The 16,197-nt window shown below is 58.7% G+C and overlaps 1 protein-coding gene across 2 annotated transcripts in view; it reads left to right on the top strand.

Moving 5' to 3' along the window:
• PTK2B (protein tyrosine kinase 2 beta) overlaps positions 1 to 16,197 on the top strand; it is a 92,865-nt gene that overhangs the window by 41,945 nt on the left and 34,723 nt on the right. For both annotated transcript variants that reach the window (XM_055145431.1, XM_004614733.2), the window contains exon 2: positions 5,550 to 5,790. In XM_055145431.1, coding sequence (XP_055001406.1) covers positions 5,587 to 5,790 — 204 coding nt within the window. In that variant the 5' untranslated portion in view covers positions 5,550 to 5,586. The remainder of the gene's footprint in view (positions 1 to 5,549; positions 5,791 to 16,197) is intronic.

Genomic DNA, 16,197 nt, shown 5'->3' with positions numbered 1-16,197 from the left:
CCAAGATTGCTTCCTCTCGTTTGGGGGCCATCCCCTGTGATGCCGGGGATGCTTGCTGGCCCCCGACCCAGGGCTCCTGCCTGCCGCCTGCTCTCACCCCGGCTCCACAGGCTCACCTTCCTGACTGGCCGTGAGATGAATGAATCCATCCCACATGTTGTTCCCTGCTGCCTGGGCAGATGTGAGGGCGCCTCTAGTGCTGCCCCTGGAGCCTCGCCTCTTGGCCTCCGTGCTCCCCCTGGTGCTCCGCTCCCTGCACCACCAGCTCCTTTGTGTGCAGTTAAAAGGCAGCACTTCGGGGCTGGAGCAATAGCACAGCGGGTAGGGCCTTGCACGCGGCCGACCCGGGTTCGATTCCCAGCATTCCATATGGTCCCCTGTGCACCACCAGGGGTAATTTCTGAGTGCAGAGCCAGGAATAATCCCTGTGCATCACCGGGTGTGACCCAAAAAGCAAAAAAAAAAAAAAAAAAAAAAAAAACGGCAGCACCTCCAGGTGCTCCCACTGGCCCTCGGCCTGGGGAGGTGGTTCAAGGACTGTGCCTGCACCCACCTGCCTTCTGCCTTCCTCTGGGTCCGTGGGGACACGTGGAAGACTGGCATGACACCTAAATTCCCTGCCCCACCACCAACTCCAGAGAAAGAAATGAGATTTGGGGCTGGAGTGATAATACAGCGGGGAGGGCATTTGCCTTGCACACGGCCAACCCAGGTTTGGTCCCCAGCATCCCATAGGGTTCCCCGAGCACTGCCAGGAGTAATTCCTGAGTGCAGAGCCAGGAGGAACCCCTGAGCATCGCCGAGTGTGACCCAAAAAGCATAAATAAATAAATAAGTAAAAGAAATATTTGCTGGAGCCAGAGGCGGGGAGAAGAGGAAGGGTCTGAAAAGTGGCGGGGGGGGGGGATTCGAACTTAGGGTTCGAGAGGCTGAGCGGAACCTGAGGAGTGACAGGGGGACACAGGGGCATCCAGCACCTGGCACACTGTGACCCCAAAGTGCATGGCACAGTGGAGGGGACTGGGGGCATCCAGGCTGAGCCCTGTGGTCCGTCTCTCACCGTTCAGGCTTGCAGGTAGCTCAGGGCGCGGCAGGGCCCTGGGACATGCAGTGGCCGCATTTACACTGCAGACACTGATAGCAGCTGTGGACAGGCTCCCTGCCCCAGGGTCTCCAGCCGGGGCCAGTTCTACCCAGTTCCGGCCAGTTCTACCGCTTCCTGCCCCCGCCTGGCCTCATCTTCCGGCCAGAAGGGCCCTTGCATGTGGAGACGCTCCTGTCCGCTGGGTGCCACTTCCCTGATGATGCCAGGTTCCACCCAACCCTATACCATGTTCCCTGGCTCCCCTGTTTTTCAGGATCACCTCTGCCTTGGGGTCGCAGTTCAACCCCCTGCCACCCCCTTCCGTGATCCTCCAGCTCCAAACGGCCCGTCAGGCCCCGCTGCTGGCGCCTGAGTTGTGTGGCCACTGTTTCGTCTTTATCTTTTCCCGCTTCTCTGCGCGTTGAGCCTGTTGGACAGCCCCCCCCCACTTCCCGTTTCAGTGGATGGTCACGTTTCCAGGGTGTGGTGTGACTCCCCAGGGGGTGGGGAGGTGGGGAGGTGGCGAGAGGCGAAGAGCAGGGGAGAAAGAAGGAAGGAAGGGAGGGAGGGAGGGAGGGAGGGAGGGAGGGAGGGAGGGAGGGACAACGGGCCAGCCTAAGCCATGAGCGGGTTGGCCAATAAGGACGCATGAACCCGAGTAAGGACAGCAGGAGGGGATTTGCCTGGCCCACAGCTGACTCATGTTGGGTCCCTCAAGCACCGCCAAGAGGAATCCTTGAGCACTGAGTCTGGAGCAGCCGCTGAACGCAGCTGGGTGTGGTGCAGAAAGCCCTGATGCCGATGGTCCCAATGAGCCTGTTGGCGCGGCTGAACCACTGGGGTGGCCCCTGTGAAGTCTGTGTGGGGAGTGGGGGTAGGGCGCTCAGACGGCTCCTGGCATTGCCTTGGGGCCACACACAGCAGTGCTGGGGGCTGTTGGGGCGGGGGGGCAGGAATAAGGCTTAGGTCCAGCCGTGCGTGGCGGGCCATGGGGGGCCAAGGTGCCAACTCAGGGCGTCCTGCGTGCTGGCCTTGTTCTCCCCAGCCCAGCCCCTGGGCACTTGCGGCCCTTGGAAGACGGGGAGCCCTGCAAGCCGCAGAGGTCGGCCACCCGGGCACTGCAGGGAGCAGGACGGGTCACTCTGCCTGTGGCCCCTTGCTGCCTCTGGCACCTGCCAGGCATCTGCTGACACGGGGGGGCTGGCGATGTGAACCCAAAGGCGCCCAGCAGAGGGCGGGCGGGGGCGGGAGGGCCACGTGGCCTGGAGTCTTGGTACTTGTGGTACTTGTTCTCGGGGTTCCATTGAATTCCGGCGCCCGTCCTCGTGCCCTGGGGAGAGCCCCAGGCAGGGCCGAGCTGAGCCTCAGAGGGGAAGGGATTCATGAAGGAGGGATTGGGGGTCCCTCCAGGGCTAAACGGGCTGGTGCCAGCCCCCTCCCAGCCTTGCCAGTTGGCTAAGTAGTTCTCAGCAGGCCCCAGGGTGGGGGGAGGGGGCGCTGTGTTCCAGGTTTGGTTGATGTGGAAACGCAAAAGGAAGTGACTCAGGCGGCGGCGGGAGTGCGGCTCAGCTCAGAACATTGTGCGTGCAGGGCCGCCCCACTCCTGTCTGCTCTCGGGGACCTGCGGGGAGCCTGGCTGACGGCCCCAGACCCCTACCGGGAGGGTGGGCAGCAGAAGGGGACATGCTGGCCCCTCGCCCTGGAGGTGCCAGGCCAGTCCGGGGTTGCACAAGTAGGTACTGGAATTGGGGGGGGGGAGTCCCATCCTTCATGTGGCCACATCTCGGGCATGCAAGCTACTTGGGCAGACAATGTGGCCTCGGTGACGGGGGTCTCCACAAGTGACGGGGGTCCCCAGGAGCAATGAGGGCTCCCACAAGTGATGGGGTCTTCACAAGTGACGGGGTTCTCCAGAAGCAATAGGGGTCCCCACTAGTGACTGAGTCCCCAGAAATGATGGGGGTGTCCACAAGTGACGGGGCTCTCCAGAGTAGTGAGTCTTCTGAGGGGCTTGCAGGGTGGAGAACGTCCACCTGAGGCCGCAAGAGTGGACACTGCACCCTCCCCCAGTGCTGACTCTGACTTTGGGGCGAGTAATGCCCGGGGTCACTGGGGCGTGGCCGCCTGGGGCAGGGGCGGGAAGTCCCATCTGGGGTGAGTCTGCTGTGTGCAGTCTTCTCAGCATCGTGACGCCTCCTTGACTCACCCCCCATACACACATCGTGGCCCCACGTTCAGCCCTAGGCAAGGCCTCTCCCTCTGGGGGCTCCAGGGCTGGCCCTGTCTGGGCACCTCTGTGGGGTACCAGGTGGACACTGCTCGTGGGGTCAGTAGGACGGAGGCCAGACTGGGGACATGGGGAGGACTGAAAGGGACTTGGGTTCCTCTTAGCTTCCCGCCCTGCAGGTGAATGTCTTGTTTCTCCCGCAGGTTGGTTTGTTGATTTTCTTCTAGAAGGTTCTAGGCGACAATAGCTGCCCTGGGTAGTGCCTTGGCCGCTATGGGGCCCGAGAGATAAGACTTACAGCGAAGCAAACTGTCCTTGCTTCCACCTGAGCCTGCTCTGCTGTGTTCCTCTCCCACGGGGACAGGGGCAGCCCTGGGTGCTGGGCGGCACTGGGTCAGGCGCTGTGGCTGGCTGGTGTCTCCCGGGACACGGTGGGGAAGAGGGACACTGCATGTGACTGTGGGACTCCCAAGAGCACTGTCGGGGGAGCATGTGGCCATCCACAGCCAGAGACACACGTGGGCCTGGGGGCCTTCACGTCAGCGGGAGTGCTCTGAGGAAGGGGGCTCCCAGGTGGAGCAGGGGTCATTGAGACCAGGCTGGGGGTCAGCGCGCACCCCCAGGGTCGGCCTGCACGGCAGGCCAGAACTTTGGTTTTGATTTTCCGGAGAGCAGCTGGGAGGAGCCCGAGTTGGGATATATGGTGAATCAGGTGACATCCGAGGATGGGGCTGGGGGTTTACACATTGCTGGCGGGTAACCTGCAGGCCCGTGGTCCGTGCCCTGCAGAGCTGCACCCTCAGGAGACCCCCTCTGACAGTGCCACCCCGCCTCTTTTTATTTATTTACTTATTTATTTATTGGTTTGGGGGCTCTACCCAGAGATGTTCAGAGGTTACTCCTGGCTCTGTGCTCAGGGGTCACTCAGGTGCTGCTCGAGGAACCCCGTGTGGTGCTGAGGACGGAACCCAGATGAGCTGCGTGCAATGCAATCCCCCTGCCCTCTGGACTCTTGTTCCGGCCCCAGCATCGCCCCGTCTTACGGAAGCGGGAAGGGAGGCGGCTTTGGGGGGGGTCCCTGCTCTGCCTGTCTCTCAGGCTTCCCACAGTGGGTGTGAGAGAAGACCCCGAGTGGGCAGGGCTGGGGCGTGGGGGCTGTTGGGTAACTGAGCACCCGAATTCTTGGATTGAGCCGTGCCAGCCAGCACAGCGCCGGGACACGAGTCTTCCTCCCAGGCAGCTGGGGGGCGGGCGGGGGCGCCCCTGGCACACGACATGGCCTGGCACTGGGAGCTCCCCGCCGACGTTTCCCCGTCTGTGGGCACGGGGCCCGTCTGTGCACAGAGCCTGGCCTGAAGGTTCCCCTTCCTCAAAGCTTCCCGATCCCAGTGGGTGGGCCACTGCAGCCGAGGGGTCACTGTCAATGACTCGGGCCCCTGCCCCATGCCCACGGGGAATGCAGGGGCCACAGGCATGTTGGAACCAGAAGCCAGGCCCTTCTGGCTGAACCTCAGGGTTCTTAGCACTTATGTGTCCGGCTCAATGGTCAGGACTGGACGGGCCTTCTGGGAGCCCCCTCCCCCCGCCATAGGTCCCCAAATGGGTGGCTAGGAGGCAGTTCTAGAATGTTCCTGTTGCTTCTTCCCCGGGGAGCTGGGTACAGAGGCAGGGGCCTCAGACGGAGGAGGGGCTCCCTCTCCTGGGCGCTTCTCATTCTTCTATTCTGTTTTGTGGCTCAGGGGCCACACCTGGCAGTGCTCCCCAGGCTGCGTGGGGGGACGGTGTCCGGTGGTGGGGGTGGGAGTGGGGCTGCCATGCGCTCTGCGTGAGCCCAGCCTCGAGGCTCTTTCTCCAGCCTCAGCACTTCCTGTTCTTCTGCATTCTGGGCCCCCTGCGGGAGAGGGGCCGCCTGGTCTGCACCCCTGATCCCGCCCAGCTTCCCTCCTGCTCGCCACCATCTCCCACTGTTGGCTTGAGGTGCCTGGGGCCAGGCTGCTGTATTCAGACCCCTTGCCTGGAGCCTGCGGGGCGGGGGCCGCCAAGAGGGGGCTTGCAGGGGAAGGGCTGGGTGGGGTTACCCAAACGTTGACAACGCCTGGCTCTCCCGGGTCACCTGTGTCCAGCCTTCCAGGGCAGTTTGGGGGACAGGGGTGGTGTGGCCCTGGGGCCTAGGGGTGAAAGTAGGGGGGCCCTGAGGGCACTGCACCCCCACCTCACCCTCTCCTGCTCTCCCCACAGCCCTGCCATGTGCCGGCCCTAGCTGCCCTCCGAGAGGATGTCCGGGGTGTCCGAGCCCCTGAGCCGAGTGAAGGTGGGCACGCTGCGCCGGCCGGAAGGCCCCCCGGAGCCCGTGGTGGTGGTGCCCGTGGACGTGGAGAAGGAGGACGTCCGCATCCTCAAGGTCTGTTTCTACAGCAACAGCTTCAACCCCGGCAAGAACTTCAAGCTGGTGAAATGCACCGTACACACCCAGATCCAGGTGAGGGGGCACCCGCCACCTGCCGGCCCCCATGGGCCCCGGGTCGGGGTTCTGTACCGCACGGAAGCCCGGGTCACGGCGAGGGGCTTGGAGAGGACGCATTGTCCATGCTGGGAAGCAGAGCGCACGCCATCCTTGTTTGTTTGTGTGCTTGTTTGGGGTCCCACCGACAGCGCTCAGGGCTGACTCCTGGCTCTTCACAGGATCACCGCTGGCTGGGCCTCGGAGAACCATGTTGGTGCCAGGGATCGAACACAGTCTGCTGCGTACAAGCAAGGGCCCTGGCCCCTCATGGCCGACTCTGGTTCTGTCCCTGGCACCACACACGGTCCCCTGAGGCCCCCAGGGCATGATAGGCTGCACTCTAAACCTATGGATGACGTGCTGCCTATCAGGGTGGCACTGGTAAAAAGTAATGGCGGAAACGGCGATGGTGGTGAGGATGACGGGGTGGGGCTGGGCGGTGATACTGATCCTGGTGGGGGTGATGCTCACAATCCCACTGATGAGAGGATGGTGGTTCCGAGGGGGGGAGGTGGTGGCGATGATGGTGATGATGATGGGGGTGGTGTTAGTGATGGTCGTGATGAAAGTGATGATGATGGGGGTGGTGATAGTGATGGTCGTGATGATAGTGAAGATGATGGGGGTGGTGCTAGTGATGGTGATGATGATGGTGATGATAATGGTAGAGCTGGTGGTGATGGTGGTGATGATGGTAGTGATGCTGATGGTGGTGTTAGTGATGGTGATGGTGATGATGATGGTAGTGGTGGTGGTGATGGTGATGACAATGGTAGTGATGCTGATGGTGGTGTTAGTGATGGTGGTGGTGGTGGTGATGGTGATGATGGTGGTGGTGGTGTTAGTGATGGTCATGGTGATGATGGTGATGATGATGGTAGTAGTGGTGGTGTTGGTGATGGTGGTTGTGTTAGTGATGGTGGTGGTGATGATGGTGGTGGGAGTGTTGGTGATGGTGGTGATGACGGTGGTTGTGTCAGTGATGGTGGTGGTGGTGGTGATGGTCTTGATAATGGTGGTTCTGAGGTGGAGATGATGCCATGGGCCTGGTGGGATGCTAGTGATGAAGTTGCTGTCGCCGCCATAACTCTGGAAAGCCTATGGTGTGTGTCACCTTAATGACGTCTCCGAAGAACCCTAGGAAGTGTCCATACTGTTTTATTGCCAGCTCATATATACACACACGGACATGAGGCACGGAGGAGCTACGCTTGCTGTTCTAAGTGGCCGAGCACAGAGTGCCTACCTCAGTCCAGTCTCTGCAGAGCCGTGTCCTTACCCCCCGTGGTGGTTTATGAAGAGAGGCAGTTGGAAACTCGGAGAGTTCCAGAGATGGAAATAAGGCCAGGAGATGCAGGCATGTAAAAGAGGGACATTTGGGAAACAGAGCCATAGTACAGCAGGGAGGGCGTTTGCCTTGCATGCGGCTGCCCTGGGTTCAATCCCCAGCACCCTATATGATCCCTTCAAGCACCACTAGGACTGACCCATGAGCACAGAGCCAGGAGTAAGCCCTGAGCACCCCCGGATGTGGCCCTACCTCCCCCTCATAGAAAAAGAGAAATTCCAGAAAGAGCAGCCCTAGTTTCGGAGCACGGCGTCCCATCCCCTGACGTGGAGAGCACCCGAGGAGGAGCTGACGGGGTGAGGGGGTCGCCGGTAGAGAAGCGTCACCATTTCCACGTGGCAAGGCTCAGCAGACTCAGGCACGCGGCTCTGAGCGTGGTCTGTCTGGGCACCTCAGGACCTGGGGGGAATTGCATCGTGCATTCCATCAGCGTTTGCTGGGTGGTCGGTGCTGGCCCCACAAGCTCAGCAGACCCGCCCGCACTCTGCTGCCTCTGGCCTCTCCAGCCCAGGAAGCGTCTCCTGAGTGTGTCTGACCTAAAGGAACCTTCGAGAGTCCCTTCCCCACCCCCGCTGACCAGGGAGGGGGCGGTGGGGGCAGACTCCATGCAGCCTCGCCAACCCTTTCTTTCGTTTTGTTCCCAACTTCTTTCTGTGTGGGTGTGACAGCCACGTGAGGCTTCCCGGGGGCTACAGCCACGGGCAGAGCCTGGTGCCGAGGACCCCACAGGAAGGACTCAGCGGGGAGCGGGCACGTTGCTCTCCCTGTCCCTCTTGTTTGCAACCCCCGGGAAAGGGTGTTTGTTCCGAGCTCTGAGTCTCGGAGGCAGGCAGAGCTGGGAGCCCGGTATTTTTCTCAAACGTGCTAATTTGCTTGTCTGGGAAAGGGGCTAAGATAACACTTGGAAAACAACTGGCAGAGTCAATACCCCACGCAGTGCCCACACAAGGCGGCTCTGACTCCTGCAGCTCCTTCTCCCCTTTCTCCGGCTCTCTCCCCCAGACCTCTCTCCTCTCTCAGCCCCGCCCTCTCTGTCCTCATCTTCCTCCTCTGCGGAGGGGCCGGGCAAGAATCCAGTGTCTCTTCACCTCCTCGGAGCTCCTCATCCCCAACTCTCCCCACCCTCTGACTGGGGGCACCTGGGGTCTCCTGTGTCCCTCTGTTTCCTCTTCACCCCTCACCAGACTCTGTGTCTCCTGCCGGGGGTCCTGAGGCAGAGAACCAGGCAGGGGGTGGAGATGTGGTAGCCCCCCACCCCCACTCCCCATCCCTCGCCCGCCTCTGTCTGGCATCCTCCTTGTGTAGTCCCGAGGCACTACCCTCTGCATCCACTTGCACATCCTGCTCCTCTGCTGAGGCTCCTCCCCCACCCCATGGGCTTCCCGTCCCTCCTGGCCTCCAGGCTGGGCATGGGGTGGCCTTGGGGGTGCTTCTCGCCCCGGGCCTGAGGAAGGCAGAGCCCACTGCACCCATCCCGGGCTCCGCCCTCCCCTGAACCTTTAGTGGTCCTCAACACATTCCAGAACATTCCCAGCGAGGTCTGCTTCACCTTTCTCGGCCCCTCGTGCCTGCTCTGTCTCCATCCGATGTTTGTCTCTGTGAGTTTGGAGTTTAAGGACCCCTCTCCAGGCACAGCCTGTGGCAGGCTAGATATTTGCAGCAACCCCCCACCCACATGGTCGTGTGCAGGTCTGAGGCCTCAAGGTGAGGACTGGGCTTGGAGGGGGCTGTGGGGTGGGCCCTGAGATGGGTCACTGAACATTGTGTGCACTCTGCCAGGAGGGTCCGGGTGGGGACAAGGCTCCCCAGTGTCCTCTGGACAGCCAGAGCAGGTGCGTGTCCTTCGCTCAGCCAGGCCGTGGGTTCCTGCGCAAACTGCCCAAGCTGATTCAGACATTGGCCATGTGGTCAGAGTGCGTGTCCTTCGCTCGGCCAGGCCGTGGGTTCCTGCGCAAACTGCCCAAGCTGATTCAGACATTGGCCATGTGGTCAGAGAACCACAAGTCAGAGTTCACGTCCTTGGCTTCCAGAACAGTCCCTGCTGCCCTCCGGCAAGGCTCGCTGAAGACGGAAGAGCTGAGGTACAGAGGAAGGGAGGAGAGGCTGGTGCGCCGTCCCAGGGAGTCGCTGCAGCTAGTCTTCCTTGGAGAGGGAGAGGACGCTGCCTGCACACATGCACACATGCGCATATACGCATACACTCACATGCATACACACCTGCACACATGTGCACACACACATGTACATGCACATGCATGCACATATGTGTATGCACATTTGCATACACATGCATATGAGCACACCTGCATGCACATACACACCTGCATGCACACACACACCTGCATGCACACAGGGCACATTTGCACACATGTGCGTGTATGTGCATGTGTGCACACATGGATACACATACACTCACATGCACGTATGCATGTATGCACACATGCACACACATTTGCATGCACACACCTGTATGTACATATGCACACATGCATGCACATGAGCACACACCTGCCTGCACACACATATGCATGCACACATACATGCACACACATCAGGATGCACACACATGCAAGCACATATATATGCATGCACACACATTCATGCACACACCCACTCACACCAACACATTCCTGGAAACCTGAAAGGAAAGGGCTCATCCAGGAAGTCCTAAACCAACACCACAGAGACGCCCACATGACTGCAAGGAGCTGCCTTCCTGCATGCCTCTCCACTTCCTGTGCGTGCCCCCCCCAGGCCAGCCCACCCCCACAGACACCTGTGGAGGTGCAGGAGCCACTGGGGAGGAGTGGGGGCAGCCCGGCTTTAGGCTGAGTCCTTCCTTCGCTGCTCGCACTCATGTGCCTGTGCTGGCGTTTCTATTTTTAATCTGACAGTTGTGTGGCTGATGTCCTTGTTAGACAGACGCTTTTGATCACACCCGGAGCAATGCTTGCAAAGCGATAAGTTATGCTGTATTATTTGGCTCATCAGCTGCCTTTGAAAAATTGCCCCTCACGGGCCAGAGCAATGACACAGTGGGTAGTGAGTTTTCCTTGCACACAACCTACTGGGCTCAACTCCTGACACCCCGTAAGGTCTCCCCTGAGCCCGACAGGAGGAACCCCTGAGCACAGAGCCAGGAGTAAACCCGAACCACAGCCAGGTGGACCCCAAAATAAACAAACACACAATTGTCCTTCAGTTGTGCAGAGAACTCAGTAACCACTGGGTCGGGTACCAAGAGAAACGTCATCTAATCACCACAGCTGAAATGACAGAAAGACATTCTCTCAGAGCCCAGAAGCCAGAAGTCCTGAAAAAAGGAGTGGGTGGAGCTGCCCCCTCATGGAAGGTTCTAGAACAGGCCCTTTCCTCCTGTTCCAGGAGTCCATGGCTTGTAGCTACACCCCTTCAGCTCTGTCTGCCCCGCCCTCACACCCCCTTCTCCTCTTCTCTCTGAGCATCTCTTCCTCGGGCCTGATTTAAGGACACTCAAGGGAGTCCCCGAGATGTTCCAGAAGGAAGAGCTCTAGAGGGCTTCAGCCTCATGACAGCTGCAGAGGCCCCTTCCCTAGGGAGGCCCACGGAATAGCCATGTCAGAGCAGCCGAACTCGCACACACAAGGCTTTGAGTTAGATCCCTGCCACCGTCCCCACAGCACAGAGAATGAGTCCAGTAGCACCCCTGGGTTCCCCAAACCCCCTGGGTTCCCGGCCTCCCCTGGGTTCCCCGCATCCCTGGGTTCCCGGCCTCCCCTGGGTTCCTGGCCTCCCCTGGGTTCCCCGCATCCCTGGGTTCCTGGCATCCCCTGGGTTCCTGGCATCCCCTGGGTTCCCGGCATCCTCTGGGTTCCCCACATCCTCTGGGTTCCCCGTATCCCTGGGTTCCCGGCATCTCCTGGGTTCCCCGAATCCCCTGGGTTCCCCGCATCCCCTGGGTTCCCCGAATCCCCTGGGTTCCCCGCATCCCCTGGGTTCCCCGCATCCTCTGGGTTCCCCACATCCTTGGGTTCCCCGCATCCCCTGGGTTCCCCGAATCCCCTGGGTTCCCCGCATCCTCTGGGTTCCCCACATCCTTGGGTTCCCCGAATCCCCTGGGTTCCCCGAATCCCCTGGGTTCCCCGCATCCTCTGGGTTCCCCGAATCCCCTGGGTTCCCCACATCCTCTGGGTTCCCCGCATCCCTGAGTTCCCGGCCTCTCCTGGGTTCCCGGCCTCTCCTGGGTTCCCCGCATCCCCTGGGTTCCCCGAATCCCCTGGGTTCCCCACATCCTCTGGGTTCCCCACATCCTTGGGTTCCCCACATCCTTGGGTTCCCCACATCCCCTGGGTTCCCCGAATCCCCTGGGTTCCCCGCATCCTCTGGGTTCCCCGCATCCCTGAGTTCCCGGCCTCTCCTGGGTTCCCCACATCCTTGGGTTCCCCACATCCTTGGGTTCCCCACATCCCCTGGGTTCCCCGCATCCTCTGGGTTCCCCGCATCCCTGAGTTCCCGGCCTCTCCTGGGTTCCCGGCCTCTCCTGGGTTCCCCGCATCCCCTGGGTTCCCCGGCATCCCCTGGTTTCTGGCATTCCTTGGGTTTCCCAGTACCCCAGCAAAGTGTATAACCTCCAGCACATACAATTCCCAAACTTACCTGAACTACCATCTTTTTCAGACAAAACTTTTACTGGGTGTCCCCTGGACTTCTATCTTCTTGTATTGAGGTGTCATCATTTACAATAGAATTAGAGTCATTGCTTTATTTTATATATTGGGGGGTGGGCTACACCTGGTGGGCTCCACTCAGGGCTCACTCCTGGCTCTGTGCTCCGGGATCACTCCTGGTGGTGCTCAGCGAATCCTATGCGGTGTCTGGAAGGCGAGTGCCTTAACCCTGTCCTATCTCTCGGCCCTTGAAGTCATTATTTTATAATGGCAAAGCTCTGACACCAGTCCCCCCACCGGGGTTCCAAGATCTCCCACCTTCACCCCCTCTCCCCTCCCCACCCCTCAGCTTCCGAGTCTATTTTATTTTTTATATATTTTTCTTTTTTTGTTGGGGGGGTCACACCCGGCGATGCACAGGGGTTACTCTGGCTCTGCACTCAGGAATCACCCCCTGCGGTGCTCAGGGGACCATATGGGATGCTGGGATTCAAACCTGGGTCGACCGCGTGCAAGGCAAACACCCTACCCGCTGTGCTATTCCTCCAGCCCCTCCCAAGTCTATTGATCTTGTCTCAGGGTTTGTTTCTAGCACAGTCCCTTCCTTTGCTTATGCTCCGTGACTGAGCAAGATTATCTTCTTGCTTCCTGACTGGCTTCACTTAGTATGACACCTTTCTGTACCACACAGATTGCAGCAAACCACAAATGTTCATCTTTCCCCCTAGCTGAATAATGTTCCATTGTGTCTATACACCACAATTTCTGTAGCCATTCATCTGTTGTTGGGCACTTAGGTTGTTTTTCAATAATGCAGAAACAGTCTCTTTGTATGCAGGATTGTTTTTCCTGCTTTGTGTCTCCCTCTGTGCTTTGGGCTGACATAGTGAAATCCCACGGATTAGATAGTTAAAATGACAGAAGTTTATTTCTCAGAGTCGTGGAAGCTGGAAGCCAGAAGTCAAGTTTGGGGTCCGGAGAGAACCTTCTTCCCAGCTTGCAGATGGATAGCTTTTTGCTCTGTCCTCTATGAGAGAGAGAGAGAGAAGATAAAGGGAGAAAGAGGAGGGAGAGAAGGAACAAGAGGAGAGAGAAAGGGAGAAAGGGGGAAAGGAGAGAGAGAGGAGGGAGAGGAGGGTGAGGCGAGGAAGGGAGAAAAGCGGGAAAGGAGAGAGAGAGGAGGGAGAGGAGGGTGAGGAGAGGAAGGGAGAAAAGGGGGAAAGGAGAGAGAGAGGAAGGAGAGGAGGGTGAGGAGAGGAAGGGAGAAAAGGGGAGAGAGAAGAGAAGACAGGAAGGGAGAGAAGGAGATGAGAGAGAGAGAGAGCGCCTCTGGCTCAGGTCTTGGGTGAGGGCCCTAACCCCACTGCTGAGGGCACCACCCTCGGGGACGAGGTGGCAGCATGAGATGTGGGCAAGCCCAAACACAGATTTGGGTCTGTGACAGGCTCCCAGACATAGAGCCGAGGCAGTGGTGCGGCCGCCCGCTGGTTCTTGCTGCGGCCCTGCTTCCTCTTGGTGTCTGTGTCACGCTGGGCCAGAAGCTCCAGGGGAGCCTTTGTTTTACCCACTGCTGGGTCCCGGCAGCTGGAATGGGCTCAGGTGAGTTGCCGAAGGCAGCCTTTGGTCAGTGCAGAAGAAAAGGCTCTGAAGGCACCAACTCTGGTTCTGCGCGGGCCTCTCCATCTGGCTGCTCTCACCTTTCCCAGGTCTGCTCGGCTGAGTCTTCATCCACAAGTGGTCCATTTTGAATGCTAGTCCCTCACCTGATGCCTCACCTCTGTCTCCATGTCCCCACCGCCCCCTCTGTGGGACCTTTGTCAATGCATGCACTATCTCCATCTGTACAGACCGTTGCAACATTAGTACATGGAGCAGGAGGAGAAGGAGGGCCCAGGGAGGGGTTTCCACAAAGCTGCCTGTGTGCAGAGTTGTCCAACATCTCATTTGGTGCTGGCATCCCTCCCAGAGGAGCTCCGGGGACCATGCAGTGCCAGGAATTTGAACCCGGGCTCCCAAGTGACAACACTCCAGCCCTTTGTTTTGTTTTGTTTTGTTTTCCTTTTCTTTTTTGGGTCACACCCGGTGATGCACAGGGGTTACTCCTGGCTCATGCACTCAGGAATCACTCCTAGCAGTAGTCGGGGACCATATGGGATGCTGGGAATTGAACCCGGGTGGGCCGCATGCAAGGCAAACACCCTCCCCGCTGTGCTATTGCTCCAGCCCCAACACTCCAGCCCTTTGAGCTGTCCCCCTGACTCTCAAAGTAACCCCCTTTAAAAATGAAATTTAGGCAAGACCTTCTTAAGGCAAGGCTTAAAGTTACTGTGCACTTCAACGGCGCTGTCTTTAGAAAGAGGAGCATCTGGTCTGTCTAGAACAAAGGTAAAGGAGGGTGAGTTACAGCCGTTTGAAGACCAGAGTGTAGCAGCTCAGCCACAACCCAGGGATGGCATCTGTCTGCAGTCCAGAAAGGCCCCAGCCACAGGGAGGAAGGAGCACTGGGCAGGGGAGAAGCGAGCCCGTGGCCGCTGGGAGCTCTGGAGCCAGGGGCCCCGCAGGGTTGTGCCTAGTTGGGGTGAAGAAGCAGCCTTTGTCCTCTGAAGTGACCCGAGTCTGCAAGCGGGGTGTGACCTTGGGGAAGGCCTGGGCTGTTCTGATGGGGGACCCAGGACACTGCTTATAGTCACTCAGGGAAGATGTTCATAACCGCCCCCCCAAAAAAAAAATCTATAGATAATCTAAAGGGTTCTAAAATGTGTCCAAGGGACAAGCATGTCAGTGTCCACTGCCCATGTGGGAGCTGTGACCAGTGACCCTTCCGGGCAGGGTCCGTGGATGGAGCAGCTCCTTGCCTGGAACCCCCTTTTGCCTGGCACTGGGACAAAACTCTGATGTTGTTCCTTTTTTTTTTTTTAATTACTTCTGACCTCTGAGAAAAAAATTTCAGAGAAGGGGGGTAAAGCCCTGTCTGAAGGTACAAACTCCCCACCAGGAAGAAGAGAGACGCTAGGGGCTGGGAAAAAGCCAGTGAAGTCTACTCACCCACAGTGACCCCCCTGGAGAGAGGGACCCCCCAGAGGGACCCCCGGAGAGAGGGACACCCCAGTTTCCCAGAGCCAGAGAGTACCTCCCCGGGTGAGCTGCAGACCAAGGCTCAAGTTTCTCCGAGTTACTTATGGCAATTTAGTGAGGAGGTAAACATCTTATCCTGCTGTTTTCTAAAACGCAACTTATTAATGGAGAGAGAAATATTGACTCGCGCGTGACAGCCGTGGGCTGAGGGCTGAGATGCAAAGACGCAGCGTGATTACTCGCGGCAGGCGGGCAGGTAGCTGAGCCCCCGCAGTGAGATCATTCCAACCTCGCTGGGCCCCCTTCGGTTTCAGCCACTTCCTGCCACCCACTCCATCTGCACGCCTTACGCAAGAGCTTGGCGTGGGGGCCTTGAGCGCCTACCTGTGCCTGCAGAGCTGTCACACGGGTGCTGTGGTTGGCAGGAGGGAGTCATCCTATGGCCACAGGAAGAGGACTGTGGCTGCAGAACTGGACTCACCTACAGACATGGGTGCGTTCCCAGGTGGCACCCACTGCAGCTCACACACAGTCTGCACCTCGTGTCTCCCTCAGTATGCCAGAGGGACCCGCATACCAGACCATGCAGGACCCCGAGTTCTGGAATCAGTACAAAGTTCCCTGGTTGAAGGTGTGGTCCCTCATGGAGCCCTCCCCCATACCTCCTTCCAGACCCGTCACAGGCTCTGGAGTTTCCAGGCCACCCACTTTTGCTGCAACCAGTAACAAATTGGGGAAGGCACAGAGGGTTGCTGGTACCCCCTGAGGTCCCATCCTTTGCTAGAATGGCCCACGGAATTCAGAGAAGTACCTCCTGACAGCTAACCTTATTACAATAAAAGCCCGTCAGAAGCAGATGATGAAGGGACAAGTGAGGCGACATCTGGGACAGTGTCAAGCACAAAGTTTCAGTGCCCCAAGATATCACACACACACACACATACATACATACACACACGCGCGCGCACGCATGCACAACACATCAGTGTGCATCACTAACCAAAAAGCTCACCTGAGCTTTTATTTTGGGTCATTTTTATTAGGTAAACCTGGTGAGTAGATGGGTAGATGGGTGGATGGGTGGATGAATTGATGTGGATGGATGAGTGGATGAGTGGTTGAATAATGAGTGACTGGATGAGTGGCTGGATAAGTGAATGGCAGGTGGTGGGCTGATGGATGGATGGATGGATAAGTGGATAGATGTGTGTTTGGGTGGATGGATGGATTGATGGGTGTTTGGATGTATGGGTGGGTAGAAGAGTTTGTGGATGGATGAGTATATGGATAGATGGATGTGTGAATAGTGGATGG

The sequence above is a fragment of the Sorex araneus genome, chromosome 1 (genome assembly GCF_027595985.1).
Source record: "Sorex araneus isolate mSorAra2 chromosome 1, mSorAra2.pri, whole genome shotgun sequence".
Taxonomy (NCBI): Eukaryota; Metazoa; Chordata; class Mammalia; order Eulipotyphla; family Soricidae; genus Sorex; species Sorex araneus.
Note: the sequence above shows the minus strand (reverse complement) of the source record. Positions and strands in the feature narration are given on the sequence as shown.